The sequence below is a fragment of the Myxocyprinus asiaticus genome, chromosome 19 (genome assembly GCF_019703515.2).
Source record: "Myxocyprinus asiaticus isolate MX2 ecotype Aquarium Trade chromosome 19, UBuf_Myxa_2, whole genome shotgun sequence".
Lineage (NCBI taxonomy): Eukaryota > Metazoa > Chordata > Actinopteri > Cypriniformes > Catostomidae > Myxocyprinus > Myxocyprinus asiaticus.
This window is the reverse complement of record NC_059362.1, coordinates 25941832-25957919: the sequence shown is the minus strand read 5'-3', so window position 1 is coordinate 25957919 and position 16088 is coordinate 25941832. Positions and strand designations below refer to the sequence as shown.

At 37.5% G+C, this 16088-nt stretch overlaps 1 protein-coding gene across 4 annotated transcripts; it reads left to right on the top strand.

The window, feature by feature from the left end:
• The first annotated feature begins 3451 nt into the window (after positions 1–3451).
• LOC127410034 (macoilin-like) lies at positions 3452–14487 on the top strand. 4 transcript variants are annotated; one of them, XM_051645026.1, is made up of 11 exons: positions 3452–3669; positions 5173–5314; positions 6114–6240; positions 6339–6462; positions 6605–6774; positions 7033–7456; positions 8279–8437; positions 8725–8895; positions 10454–10580; positions 12621–12795; positions 12985–14487. In XM_051645026.1, the coding sequence occupies exons 1-11, from the start codon at positions 3593–3595 to the stop codon at positions 13170–13172; spliced, it is 1884 nt and encodes a 627-aa protein (XP_051500986.1). In that variant the 5' UTR covers positions 3452–3592; the 3' UTR covers positions 13173–14487. The 4 variants fall into 4 exon arrangements, with proteins under 4 accessions (XP_051500986.1, XP_051500985.1, XP_051500989.1 ...); XM_051645025.1 differs by having other exon boundaries at positions 10454–10592; XM_051645028.1 differs by lacking the exon at positions 3452–3669 and adding an exon at positions 4416–4609 and having other exon boundaries at positions 10454–10592.
• Positions 14488–16088: the final 1601 nt, after the last annotated feature.

Genomic DNA, 16088 nt, shown 5'->3' with positions numbered 1-16088 from the left:
ACAAGGACAGAAAGAGAAGTGGAAGGCCAGATGTACAACTAAACAAGAGGATAAGTACATCAGAGTCTCTAGTTTGAGAAATAGACACCTCACATGTCCTCAGCTGACAGCGTCATTGAATTCTTCCCGCTCAACATCAGTTTCATGTACAACAGTAAAGAGAAGACTCAGGGGTGCAGGCCTTATGGGAAGAATTGCAAAGAAAAGCCACTTTTGAAACAGAAAAACAAAAGAAAAGGATAGAGTGGGCAAAAAAACAGACATTGGACAACAGATAATTGGAAAAGAGTGTTATGGATCTTAACCCCATTGAGCTTTTGTGGGATCAGCTAGACTGTAAGGTGTGTGAGAAGTGCCTGACAAGACAGCCACATCTATGGCAAGTGCTACAGGAAGTGTGGGGTGAAATGTCACCTGAGTATCTGGACAAACTGAGAGCTAGAATGCCTATGTCTGCAATGCTGACATTGCTGCATGTGGAGGATTTTTTGATGAGAACTCTTTGAAGTAGTTTAAAAAAATTTTTTTTAAATTGTACTAGTAATTTTTCATGTTATTAATGTCCTGACTATACATTGTGATCAGTTGAATGCCACTTTGGTGAATAAAAGTGCCAATTTCTTTCCATAAGAGCAAAATCTGTACATTATTCCAAACTTTTGGCCGCCAGTGTATATACATAATATATATGGGTATTATTCAAATGAAGGGGAAGCAGGTTTTGTAAGTGTCAAATAAAAACTGAAAAACAGTACTACATATGTTCTCAATATCTTCTTGAAATGTTTCTTGGATGTTTTGCAATTGATTTTCAAAGTGGCAAGCTACCTTATCAGACGGCTTCAGGTGTAAATAAATGCTGGGGCACACCAGGGATCTATTTGGCTCCCTTCTTGTTTAATATGTACTTTATGGATTTCTAGTGACACACCAGCTCAAGCAACCTGCAGAAACATTGAATGTAGGCTGCTTTGACAGTGCTAAATTTAAAAGTGTTAAACTGAACAGGAAGCTGGTCAAAAACTTGTGGCATGGGGAGAAAAACCTTAATGCCATCCCAGATGTGTATGACTTTCTTTTTTCTGCAGAACACAGACTAAGATATTTAGAAGAATATCTCACTCTGTAGGTCCATACAATGCAAGTGAATGGTAATCAGACCTTTCAAGCTCCAAAAATCACATAAATGCAGCAAAAAAGTAATCAATAAGACTCCAGTGGTTACATTTATATCTTCAGAAGTGATATGGTAGGCTGTGAAACAGATACATTTTTAAGTCCTTTTTTACTATAAATTCTCCCTGCCCAGTAGGTGGCGGTATGCACAAAGAATGTGAATTGACAAAAACAAAAGAAGAAAGTTGAAGTGAAAGTGGAGATTTATATATATATATATATATATATATATATATATATATATATATATATATATATATATATATATATATATATACTATATTCCTCAAATAATTGATCTGTTTCCCACCCACACTTACAGGTGCATCTCAATAAATTAGAATGTCGTGGAAAAGTTCATTTATTTCAGTAATTCAACTCAAATTGTGAAACTGTGTTCAATGCACACAGACTGAAGTAGTTTAAGTCTTTGGTTCTTTTAATTGTGATGATTTTGGCTCACATTTAACAAAAACCCACCAATTCACTATCTCAAAAAATTAGAATATGGTGACATGCCAATCAGCTAATCAACCCAAAACACCTGCAAAGATTTCCTGAGCCTTCAAAATGGTCTCTCAGTTTGGTTCACTAGGCTACACAATCATGGGGAAGACTGCTGATCTGACAGTTGTCCAGAAGACAATCACTGACACCCTTCACAAGGAGGGTAAGCCACAAACATTCATTGCCAAAGAGGCTGGCTGTTCACAGAGTGCTGTATCCAAGCATGTTAACAGAAAGTTGAGTGGAAGGAAAAAGTGTGGAAGAAAAAGATGCACAACCAACCGAGAGAACCGCAGCCTTATGATTGTCAAGCAAAATCGATTCAAGAATTTGGGTGAACTTCACAAGGAATGGACTGAGGCTGGGGTCAAGGCATCAAGAACCACCACACACAGACGTGTCAAGGAATTTGGCTACAGTTGTCGTATTCCTCTTGTTAAGCCACTCCTGAACCACAGACAACGTCAGAAGCGTCTTACCTGGGCTAAGGAGAAGAAGAACTGGACTGTTGCCCTGTGGTCCAAAGTCCTATTTTCAGATGAGAGCAAGTTTTGTATTTCATTTGGAAACCAAGGTCCTAGAGTCTGGAGGAAGGGTGGAGAAGCTCATAGCCCAAGTTGCTTGAAGTCCAGTGTTAAGTTTCCACAGTCTGTGATGATTTGGGGTGCAATGTCATCTGCTGGTGTTAGTCCATTGTGTTTTTTGAAAACCAAAGTCACTGCACCCGTTTACCAAGAAATTTTGGAGCACTTCAGGCTTCCTTCTGCTGACCAGCTTTTTAAAGATGCTGATTTCATTTTCCAGCAGGATTTGGCACCTGCCCACACTGCCAAAAGCACCAAAAGTTGGTTAAATGACCATGGTGTTGGTGTGCTTGACTGGCCAGCAAACTCACCAGACCTGAACCCCATAGAGAATCTATGGGGTACTGTCAAGAGGAAAATGAGAAACAAGAGACCAAAAAATGCAGATGAGCTGAAGGCCACTGTCAAAGAAACCTGGGCTTCCATACCACCTCGGCAGTGCCACAAACTGATCACCTCCATGCCACGCCAAACTGAGGCAGTAATTAAAGCAAAAGGAGCCCCTACCAAGTATTGAGTACATATACAGTAAATGAGCATACTTTCCAGAAGGCCAACAATTCACTAAAAATGTTTTTTTTATTGGTCTTATATATTCTAATTTTTTGAGATAGTGAATTGGTGGGTTTTTGTTAAATGTGAGCCAAAATCATCACAATTAAAAGAACCAAAGACTTAAACTACTTCAGTCTGTGTGCATTGAATTTATTTAATACACGAGTTTCACAATTTGAGTTGAATTACTGAAAATAAATGAACTTGTCCATGACATTCTAATTTATTGAGATGCACCTGTATATCACTTCTGAAGATATGGATTTAACCAGTTGAGTCATGTGGATGACTTTTATACTGCCTTTATGTGCTTTTTGGACCTTCAAAGTTCTGGCCAAAATGTACTTGTATTAAGGACCTTCAGAGCTGATATATTCTTCTAAAAAATCTTTGTGTTCTGCAGAAGACAGAAAGTCATACACATCTGGAATGGCATGAGGGTGAGTAAATGATGAGAGAATTTTCATTTGGGGGTAAACTAACACATTAACTGCCTATTCTTGTGTAAAAATAAATAAATAATCTAGACCGCATTCTGGACGGGCATAATTTCTTTGCACCGCGTCATTCTCCAGACAGCGCAGATGTACTTCCACGCGCCTCGTCTTGGCGCTTGATTCTCTGCGAAGTTCTTGTCGAGCGTGCGCACATCCACCTGCACTAAAACGCACAAAGCGCTTCTGCCCAGGTTTACCGTAAATGACACCTCCAGTCTTACTACAATTACCTATTTAATGGACTAAACTGCCAGGAGGACCAGAAGCCATAATATGAAGAAACGCTGTATGGACATAGGCAGGCTACGGAAAATGAAAAAGATCAAACTCGCAGAGAAGATTTCCGAAAGGTATGATACGACACCGTTTTGTTGTTTTGTTATTCCTATAATCCGTTCTTCACCTGGATGGCTCGCGCGAGGCTGTTTATCCCGCGATGCACGGATTGATGCAAACAACAAACAAACCGCAGCTATTATAGGAAATCGCATTTTAATTGAGATGTCATGCTGACTTTGGATTAATGGATGCACACAAGGCCAAATGGATAACATGTTGTCTAAGAACACTGCAGAAAAATACGAGCGGGCCACGTTATTGACAACACTGAAAATTTGAATAACACATTTTTATCCTCCCTGTTAACTTATTGCATTTTTATATGGTGTTGTTTTATGGTATGGTACTTATCAACAACGATTATTGATGTTGTTTGCAGCGGCATCCTCTAATAAATAGTCTTATCTCTTGAAGACAGTATGATGTCTGAAAACAGACAAACTGCTAAGGGCCTCCGACTAGTCAAAATAAGCAAAAGGCTCAGAGGAATGTCGTTTATTTAATACCTCGCGGATTAAGATAATTATTATTATTTTTTAGACTAGTTGTATCTAATCATTATATATATATATATCTCATAATATTCTGTTGTATTCAGAGCCGTGATTTAAAAAAAAAAAATTATAATTATAACTATTATTTTATTAAATTTTTTGTCATTGTCCGATTCCAGGCTATTGTTCTTATTCAGGTTAACAGAAAGCAGTCTTTATCTGTACAGTGTAGTTATTTGAAGATTAGCGTTCTGGCTTCATACGGACATGAATCTGCACAGATTTCTCCTAAAACGGTTTCTTGTTCTTTAAATAGCCATGTCTGTAGATTCGACGTTTAGGTGCTGATGCAGAAGGTTAAATGTTGCCATGGTTACCAAACACGAAGGGATGTGGAGGGCAGAAAGCCCGAACAAAGGAATAGAGCACAATGGATTGTGCGACCAACACATTAATTGTAAAGTCTTCAAGAACTCTTGTCACACTTTCTGTGCCTTTATATTTCACATATATTCTGGATAATTTTCCCTTTGAAATACTGAACAGTTTTCTTTGTCTGATAGTAAACACTGAGTAAATGCAAAATGCCTGAACACAGATAACGCATGTTTATTTCGTAGTTAACTGTGTGAATAGATAGACTTAGTAGACTACTTACGAAATCGAAAATATTTACATTTTATTTGAATATATATATATTCAAATAAAATGTAAATATTTTATATATATATATATATATAAAGCTTCTTCTTTTTCAAGCCAGTCCATTATGACATATGTAATGAAATATAATGTATAATTAAACACAGTACAGGCATATGTGTTGTATATGTTATGTATGACACAAAATATTCATTATTTAAAAAAATACAATCTGTTCTCTATTATTTGACATAATACCCAAATAACACCCTTCATCTGAGACAACAAACTTAATCTTCACATAATCAGAGTTGATGATGGTTTGAAAACATTGTTTATAAAAAGCCATTTAAGTCATTTTAAATTTCTAATTTTCAGCGCTTACTCCATTCTGAAGTTCATGATTGTCTGGATCCTGGTGCTATTAGCTGACTTTATTCTGGAGTTCAGACTGGAATACCTGTGGCCTTGTTGGCTCTTTCTAGGGACCGTCTACACCACATTTCACTGTCATGGGCTGGTAGGCTGTTTTCTACTGTGAATTTAGCACATGCACTATCTATTTATCCATTACTTCTACACTAGGCTAATAACTAATAACACAACCTGGCCTCTTTTTAAAGATTAATTTTCATGCTTCTATGTTCTTTTCACTTCCAATGCTTCCAAATGATATTTTCATATTATGCTGTTTTGCTGCATTTAGGTGTACTTTTTAAGATACATTTGTTATATACACTCACTGAGCACTTTATTTGGAACACCTGTACACCTACATTCATGCGATTAGCCAATCATGTGGCAGCAGTGCAATGCATAAAATCATGCAGATATGGGTCAGGAGCTTCAGTTAATGTTCACATCAACCATCAGAATGATCTCAGTGATTTATACCGTGTCATGATTGTTGGTGCCAGAAGGGCTGGTTTGAGTATTTCTGTAACTGCTGGTCTCCTGGGATTTTCGTGCACAACAGTCTCTAGAGTTTACTCAGAATGGTGCCAAAAACAAAATACATCCAGTGAGCGGCAGTTCTGCGGACGGAAATGCCTTGTTGGTGAGAGAGGACAACGGAGAATGGCCAGACTGGTTCCAGCTGACAGAAAGGCTATGGTACTCTGTACAATTGAGCAAAATAGCATCTCAAAATGCACAACACGTCGAACCTTGAGGCAGATGGGTTACAACAGCAGAAGACCATGTCGGGCTCTTTATTAGGACCATAGTGTTCCTAATAAAGTGCTTAGTGATTGTATATATTGTATATAGTATGTACTGGATAGATATTTAACAATCTGATCACTCCTTTTCTTTTACAGGCAATCTGTGTGGGTTTTGTGTGTGCAGCATTTACCCTGGACTTATTTTGTTTAGTTTTTGTACCCCTACACTGGCTATTTTTTGCAGCCAGCACATATGTTCTACTCAACTATATGTGGCATACAGGTATGTCCTTAGAGCTTCTAACTGAGTTACCATTTCATTAACACAAATACAGTAGAGTGAACTCTGAATGTATTATGAGCTGGCTACATTTTTTGCAGAAAAGGGAATTTATATGTCAACTGTGACATTATGGATACTCTTAGTATATATGGAGGCCTCTCTACGGCTGAGGGACCTGAAAAGCCCTCATGCAAACCTGTCCCATCTATTTGCTGCACATTGGTAGGTTCCAACTGTCAATTTATTTTAGAGCTGAAAATCTGTTTGGCGTTTATGATGCATTTACTACATTTGAACAATTGTGTTTCATGCTGAAATTTGACAAATGCAATAATAACTCAATGAAACACATTATTTCTCCCAGCATTGGTTATCCACTAGTGTATATGGGATTTGATGCAACCTGCTACTTCTCAAGTATTTTTAAGCTGCACACTCAGAAATCTGTTCAGAGTGAGAATGAGCTTCACACGGATTTCTTGCAACAATCCCTACCTCCTTATATGCATCTGTACCCAAAACTGTGGGTGGAAGGTACAGATCATTTATTTTACTATGCATTATACACTACCTAAGCACTAGATCAAAAGTTTGGACACACCTACTTATGCTTTTTACAGGTAGTGTACATAAAGATTTTTTTTTTTCAAAAGCAATTGATTCTTTCATTATGCAATAGTTGTAGTTTCAAATCATGTTTCAGTCTAGTAATTGAAGCATCTGATTTACTTGTAAATTGTGACAAATGCATACAGTATATAGTCCTGAGAAACTTGCACCTTGTGTGAACAGATTCCAAATGGAAGATGGACAAATCTAGGCCAACACAATACCAGTGTTCAAATGATGGCGTCACATCAGAGAACAAACAAAACATGGAAGACTGCCTTCAAATCCACAGACTTCCTGGGAGACCTGAAAGAGACACAAATCTACAAACTCCAGGGCTAAAACATCGTGGGGAAATTAATTTGGACTCTACATCCATGCTAGAAATTTCTGAAAGCCTACCTCAGGAGGATCAGAGCAGCAAAGCTCAAAGACCCTCCAAGAATTCCCAATCCAAATTGCACAGAGGTTCAGTGAATACCCCTAACAGCAAAGGGGAGAAGAGGCAGAAAGCCCCCAAAGCCATCAACTCTACAGGGGACTCTGCCGAAAGGTGCTCACCAAACATCTCAAATCCTCCAAACCCACATGCTGACCAGATATTGAAGTATGTTTATTTTCCCATTCCTGTATGTGTTTACATTTTTATGTCATATTTTTGACATGCTGAATCAGAATATGAATCATAATATGAATCAGTGAATGCAAAAAAAAATGTGAAAAAAAAAACTTGACTCGTCAAAGCACCTTTAATCTACACTGCAAACACAACAATGACTAAAGGTTTACATAGCATGCAGACATGATTTTAGTTATGGGATTTCACAGAATGAGTGAAATGAGTTTCACAGAATGAGTTTCATTATGTGCCATTTGAGTCATCACTGAGTCTATGTCATGTACTTGGTGCCATCTCCTGGTAATGGTATGTGATATTTTATATTGTTTATTTTTTGTGAAGTTATAAGCAAAAATGCAGCATATGAGCAACACCTGTTCACATGAAACATGTATGTCAAAGACATATACTTAGCTATTACTCACTATATTTTGTCTTTGAGTAAAACAAATAGGTTTTTACTCTTTGAGAGCTTTCCAACAACATATAACACATGGCTATTTGATGAGTTTGATGGCTTTACAGATTGCAATAATATGTCCAGTGCAATTTCTTTTTTAGACTTGTTCAGTTTTGGTCATAATGCCTACATGCATTGGAAAGTAATGATACCTATTATATACACTTTTCCTTATACATGAAAATACATTTTAATCTAAAATCTTGATATTGACAAAAAAAAAAAAAAAAAAGCTCATGTTACCCATAAAATTCATATAATGTTTGCAGAAGTACAATTAACTGCATAACATGGTAATTACAGTTTATTAATTGTTTACATTTACACTGTGATCTCCATCTGTTCTCCAGGCTGGAACAAGAAATGAGGAAACTAAACGGAGAGCTGCAAACAAGCAGACAGTGTGAGCATGAACTGCGCAGTCACATTTCTAATCTTACCAACAGTGAACACAGTCTACGCCCTGAAGTCACTTTGCTCAGACATGCAAATGAACTTCTGCAGAACAAGTGAGTTCTCTGATGTCTTTCTGTTATTTTCCTATTGCTCTTGGCATTAGCACATTGGCTTGATGCTCGGTGGTGCTGCTTAAAGTTTGACTGGTGTTTGTAACACACACAAACAGATCTGTCTTTTATGGGATTTGAATTTGAAAAATGGAACATACATTTCTGAATCCAAATGAATGAGGTGCTACAGATGGGACATCTATGAAAGCTTTTCTTAGTGTAAAAGTTTAAATTAATGATAAAAGATAACACTGTTCTTTTAAATTTTCTGGTGTGCTGTTGTGCAGGATTCAGTGTCTGACAAAATCCCGACAGAAGGACAAACAAAACTGTTCTATGCTGGAGAAAAAAATCAGAATGGAAACAGAGACTCGAGTTGCAGTAGAAAAACAGCTTGTAGAAGTCAGAGCTCAAAAATCTGATGAAGCTATTCTTTTACTTCGGAGTGCTTCACACAGGTAATATTAATATAAAAGCAACCATGTAAGAAGCATTCATATACAGTGGTCCCAAAAGGTATTTGGACCCTTAAGCCACACTTAAAAATTTATTAATGTCATTTTTATTAGATACAATAAAAAATATGAAACCAAGTGGCATTTATTTGAAATGTCCATAGTTAATGTGATGTTATTGTGCTAGGACACCTGTGTGAACTTGTGGAAACTGACTTCATATATCCACTAAAAATCACCTTGAGACCAGTTGGATAAAAGTAATTGGAAACATCGCTAGGAAAAGTGAAGTTAGTTCTAAGAAAAGGTCTAGTTTCATTTGTTTGCAGACGCCACTTGGTTTGATATCTAATGCAATGACATTCCAAAATTTTAAGTGTGACTCAAGTGTCCAGATACTTTTTGGGGCCACTTATCATACACTGCTTTTAAACTAGTGATGCTTGTTTTAAAGGTTTGTTTGTACTGTTTCTAGTGTAAAAGGGGAGACAAATTAACCCTTAAATGCATAGGAATTTCACCAAACACTCTTTCATATTTGAGTCTTTAGAGACCCAGCACATATATCTATCACAAATGGATCTACAAAATGCCCACCCAGATAGTGTAACATTTTCAAGTTAGAAAATAATAGAATAAAATATTTTTTGATATATTTTAATATTTTATATTTCATATATAAAAGAGATAATGAAACAAAACAGGATACATCTACACATAACACATAAGCTACAAATTAGTTACACATAATCTACACATAAATATTTTGTCAGGTACTTATTGAGTCTAAATAGATGCACAACTTACATACATTCAGTAGTACGCCCAAATGACAATAGTCATATCAGTTACACTTGCTATAGTTTACTTCCACGTTGCTTCTGCATCAAATAGCAATGTCAAATGTAAATCAACCACATCAGTGCCACCTTGATTAGGAAATAGCATGTATAATATGTATGTGTACACGCATATGGGATACTGATTATTCAGCATTGTTGCACAGAAAATCAACCTGATATAGAATTTATTTTTATAAATATAAACACATTTCTCTTGTAATAAACAAAGAAATAGATATTCTGTGATAGTAAATTTATATACTGTAGATATGAAAAAAAAACAAAAACACTTACATGCCTAGGGTCTCTAATGACCCTATAAACTTTTAGTACATACATAAATAGATTTTTTGAAATTATGGCTTTTATTTATTTATTTTTTGTGTGTGTTACACTATTTATAAGAAAAAGATTGAGGAATGCTAAAGAGGTATGGGAATAACTCCAAAAATGGATGGGGTACAGGGGGTGGAATGAAGTCCCGGGTGACTAAAGACCCAAGGAATGCTTTTAAGGGTTCTGGACTAAATTATTTGGTCCATGGTAAACTTTTATTTTTTATTTTAGTCATGGACTAGGCTTACTTTGCATTTATTTTATTTTTTTAAATGGCCTGTTTTTAAAATTGTGGTTAATTGGCAATAAAAATGTCAATACAAAATATGAATGAGAAAATAAATCTGTTGGCATAAAATTGTGTATTTTTTCATTCATTATAGGCAAGAACACAGTGAAACTCAAATGTTGAGGAAAAAAGCTAAAGATCTAGACTCAGAATACAAACAACTACAGCTGGAATATCAGGAGAAAGAAAATCGAATGGTAGCTCTAGAGAATGAAGTGGAGGTAAAGGACATGGTTCGTAGATTTGTTCTGTTTACATACTGCATTAGATAGTTGTGATGTGATGTTTGTGACTCATATTTTTATGTTCTTCGTGTTATAACGTATGTGGACCCAGTTTGCTTGCTGTGTTTGGTGTCACATCAAGCCTCTTGCTGTTCTTGTTTCTGTGCAGAATGCTCATGCTTTGTTTTTGTTTTTTTCTGTATTTTATAATTGTCATTATTTTTTGTTCTTTGTCATATTCAAATGATGTCATGCCAAGACCAGTGTTGGGTGTAATCTAATGACTTTTTTGTCACTAAAAGCACTAGTGTAGCGCATTACATTTAAAATGTTGGTAATCAGATTACAGTTACTGAAATTCAGTTAAGTTGATTACTTAAGTACATTACTTGGGTTACACATTTCTTTTTTTTCTTTTTTTTTTCTTTTTCCCCAATGTGCTTATAAGTCCTCGTGGTCGTGTAGTGATTCGCCTCAGTCCGGGTGGCAGAGAACGAATCCCAGTTGCCTCCGCGTCTGAGATCGTCAACCCGCGCATCTTATCACGTGGCTTGTTTAGTGCATTGCCATGGAGACATAGCACGTGTGGAGGCTTCACACCACCCACTGCGGCATCCATACTCAACTCACCACGCGCCCCACTGAGAACGAACCACATTATAGCAATCACGAGGAGGTTACCCCATATGACTCTACCCTCCCTAGCAACCGGGCCAATTTGGTTGCTTAGGAGACCTGGCTGGAGTCACTCAGCACGCCCTTGGATTTGAACTAGCGAACTCCTGGGGTGGTAGCCAGCGTCTTTACCACTGAGCTACCCAGGACCCCCGGTTATACATTTCTTACATTACATGTTTCTGTGACGGCTGAAGGGCGTACATCCCCTAATAAGTCATTGTAAGGAAGAAACGCGTGGTGCTGAGTTTGACTTGTGTGTAACAATGAACAAGGAGGAAATACAGTATAAACATATTGAATTAGTTTAGCAGAAAACGTTTTCTGTTAAATTTTTTTTTAGAAAGTTACTAAGTAATCCATAAAGTCAGTAATCTGGTTTCAAATTTAGATAAGTAATTAGTAATTTGTAATTGATTACTTTTTTGAGTAACCTAACCAACATTGGCCAAGACTGCAGGTCTTTCAGAAACTACTGAACAACCTGAGAAGTTTTGTGTTATGATGAATTTAACATCAGTCAGGCATTGGTGTTCATTGTAAAGCATTTCCAAACTCTTTAGAAATTGACAAAGTCTGACCTCTAAAGATAACACAAAATATTTGTGTACACAAATGCACATAATTTGCTGCAGTATGTTAAATAAAAGGCAGTTATAATTGCTTTCTTTAGGACATTTTTGTTACTAGTAGTTTTAAAGGTAGTATTAGACTTTTTTATTTTTATATTTTTTCTCCCCAATTTGGCATGCCCAATTCCCAATGCACTCTAGGTCCTCATGGTGGCATAGTGACACATCAATCTGGATAGCGGAGGATGAATCTCAATTGCCTTTGCGTTTGAGACCGTCAATCCGTGCATCTTATCAAGTGGCTTGTTGAGCTCGTTACCGCGGAGACCTAGCGCGTGTGGAGGCTTCACACTATTCTCCACAGCATCCACACACAACTCACCACATGCCCCACTGAGAGCGAGAACCACATTATAGCGACCACAAGGAGGTTAACCCAATGTGACTCTAACCATCCTAGCAACCGGGCCAATTGGTTGCTTAGGAAGCCTGACTGGAGTCACTCAGCACGCTCTGGATTTGAACTTGTGACTCCTGGTGTGGTAGTCAGCGTCTTTACTTGCTGAGCTACCCAGGCCCCCAGTATTACACTTTTTTAAGTAGAATTACTAGACTCCCTATGATCTACAGCCAGAAAGTAGACACATAAGATGTCAATGTGCACCTGAATCATTCAATTAAAAATTGCCCATATTTGTTATATCACAATTATTTTGTACCGTTCAGTGTTGTCTGTTCTGTTGTGTTCTGTTCCAGTCTAATATCTGCAATATTCTCTTGTACTCCCTAGATCCTCCAGAGGAAAAGATGCACAGAGCAGGAAGCAGATGCCTTGCTCTCAGCATTCTCCTCCTTGCAGGACAAGGCACAACATCTAGAGTACAACCTGAGTGCAGAAACCCGTCTCAAACTAGACCTCTTCTCCGCACTCGGAGATGCACGCAGGCAGCTGGAGATAGCTCAAGGTTCTTTATCTCATTTTAAATGATTTCCTCTGCAGCCACATTAATATCAACTTAAAAATTATTTTACTGAATTACTAATTACTCTACTGCAGGGTTTCCCAACAGGGAGTTTGCGAACTCCAAGGGCAGAGTTATTCAAATTATCCATCCAAAACCCACACCACTAATATAAACCTTCTTTCTTTACAGTTAAAATTGTGAAACAGGACCAGGAGGTTAACAGTATGAAACAGAAACTTGCTGAAGTGATGGCTGTTGCTCCAGGCATGTCATATTTGGCCCCAAGATCATCAATGCCCCAGTACCTCAAGTTCTTCAACTCAGAGCGCTACATGCTGAATCCCAGAGCGCTTATGTACCAGTGTCTTAAGAAATAGGTCTGGCAAGGACAAATTGGGTGACTTTTGAAGGATTTTGTTGACTCCTCTTTGACATTCCAAACATGGGGGCAACTTAATTGCTACAGGGTCTGCCTGAAAACTTTGCCTTTTGACAATGTCAACACCCCCTGGTGAGTCTATGGCTGTGTTTACCGATTTCAGCAGAGACACTGAGGACAGTTCTAGGCGACCTTGCTTTGAGCCAATGGTTCAGGATGAAAATCAAAGCTGACTGTAAATACATGTAGTTTCGAATCCAGGGTGTGCTGAGTGACTCCAGCCAGGCTTCCTAAGCAACCAATTGGCCCAGTTGCTAGGGTGGGTATGTGAGTCACGTGGGTTACTTTCCTCGTGGTCGCTATATGGTGGTTCTTGCCCTCGGTGGGGCGCGTGGTGAGTTGTACATGGATGCCGTGGTGAATAGCGTGAGCCTCCACACGAGCTAGGTCTCCGCGGTAATGCGCTCAGCAAGCCACGTGATAAAATGCATGGGCTGACTGTCTTAGAAGCGGAGGCAACTGAGATTCGTCCTCCGCCACCTGGATTGAGGCGAGTCACTGTGCCACCATGACGAATCAGAGTGCATTGGGAATTGTGCATGATAAATTGGGGAGAAAATGGGAAAAAAAAACCCAAAAAAATAAAATACATGTAGTTGCCCAGCGGAAGACCATCAAATACTGAGCAAACCGCTATAAGCTATGTAAACAGCAAGATATCAGTATGAAAAAGTGTGAACTTGACGGTCATCTTTATGTGATCCAAGTAATAACCTTCTGAGGATCACAGTTCATAATGAGGACAGGATATTTTGTGTTGAGTGAAAAAGAGAGGCCGTGACAATAACAAGCCAATGCCTCACTCGGTCATTCTGTGCCTCATTTATGTGAATTCAATTTATATAACAAGCCAATATCAAATGTAAGTCAGTATGTGAATATTTGAGTGCTTTGTACTGTTTTGTATTCTTTTTACATTACACACATTATAAAGGAAGTAACCAATGCCTAAAACGTTTGTAGGTTTTCATGTTTCTGAAATTGTTGCCTTTTTATGTATCAATGGGATGTTTTTTTTAAGAGATATTTATTTTTCTGGCTTGACTACATACTTTTTTTCCTAAACCAAAATGAAATAATGGCTTAATTTTGTAATTCTACTTGTTAGTCTGCATGCCAATTTAATGTAAAATTATTGTTTTATACAAAAAAAAAAAAAAAAAAAAAAAAGAGATTTTGATGTCTAATTGTGCATTTGTGCAAGGGCTGTTTTCTTCCAATGATTCTGGGAGCAGTAATAAAGTCATTTTCAATGATAACCCTCTATTCTTTTTCACAACATGATTTTCTGAGAGGAGACCAAATTTTACCTTAAAGAGAGTTCACATAATTCATGTTATTCTAAACCTGTATGACATTTTTTCTTCCATGAGACACCACAGAAGTTAGGCAAAAAAAAAAAAAAAAAAAAAATGAAAGTGAAAGTGACTGGTGATCAAAGATAAAATTCAACCAAACATCTCCTTTTATGTTCCACAGAAAAAATAATACTGGTTTGGAACAACATGAGAGTGAGTAAATGATAGAAATTCCATTTTGGGTGAACTATCCCTTTAACCCTTTAAGCTCTGAGGGTGTTTTGAAAGATTTCCTGTTTCAGTGCCATACCTAAAATTAAAGGCTTATAACAAAAAAAACAAAAAAAAAGTGTTTGGTATAAAGAAAACTTTTCACATTTTATAATGAAATAGATTATGATAAATTCTCAGACTCTCAGCCTAAGAAACTGCTGAAAAATCACTGAAAAAAAATGTGATCCAAAAATGTCCTTATTTCTTATTTTTCTGATTTGACATTATATATCTCAGGGTGTATATAAGGTGGCTCCAATCATGTCACCTTTAACTGAGTAACATTTTGTGTTGATATGACAAAGCAATCAAAAGTTATAGCATTACAAAAATAATTTATCCAAGTGTCCAAAAACATCTCCAAACAAATAAAACAAAATTGTACATAAGGACTAATTACACATGCAAATACAAAGATGACATGCAGGCATGAGTAACGACATCACATTAAGTGTCATTTGAGCCATCGAGTCTGTATCATGTACTTGGCGGCATCTCCTGGTGGCCGTATGTAATCAGAGTGAATGATCCTCTCTGCCCATATTTGGATGACTTACACATCTGGTGGCAGTGATCTGAATCCTAATATGACTGGTTTAGCGTTCCATGACGCTGGACAAGGTACTACATAATTTCCGATGAAGTCACCTGATTCAGGAAAACTAACGTGTTTTTAGCCAGATAGCACATTATGTGCTCTGTGCACATTGTGCTTCATGTGGATTATTTAATGATCTATGCATCAGTTATGTTGTGTGTGGGCTTGTTTAAAGATAATTGCCTCATCTAAGTAATGGCATGTGATATTTTATGTTCCATTTATTTTTCGTTAAGTTATAAGCGAAAACACGGCATGTAAGCAACACCTGTGTACATGTAACATGTATGTCAAAGACATATACTTTCAGACATGCTCTTACCAGCTATCTTTTTGTCTGAGTAAAAAATAGGCTGGTTGTATTCTGCTCTTTGAGAGCTTTGGCATGGAGCTATTTGATCAGTTTGATGTTTTTACCAATTACAATAATATGTGCAGTAGGGTCCTGGGTAGCTCAGTGGTAAAAGACGCTGGCTACCACCCCTGGAGTTCGCTAGTCCGAATCGTAGAGCGTGCTGTTTGACTCCAGCCAGGTCTCCTAAGCAACCAAATTGGCCCAGTTGCTAGGGAGGGTAGAGTCACATGGAGTAACTTCCTCCTGGTCGCTATAATGTGGGGCGTGTGGTGAGTTGAGCGCGGATGCCGCGGTGGATGGCGTGAAGCCTCCACACACGCTATGTCTCTG

Coding starts and splice junctions, on each gene's coding strand:
- LOC127410034 (XM_051645025.1), top strand. CDS start 3,593: ATGAAGAAACGCTGTATGGACATAGGCAGGCTACGGAAAATGAAAAAG. Junction 6,241..6,338: donor CAACTATATGTGGCATACAG/GTATGTCCTTAG, acceptor CATTTTTTGCAG/AAAAGGGAATTTATATGTCA. Junction 8,896..10,453: donor CTTCGGAGTGCTTCACACAG/GTAATATTAATA, acceptor CATTCATTATAG/GCAAGAACACAGTGAAACTC.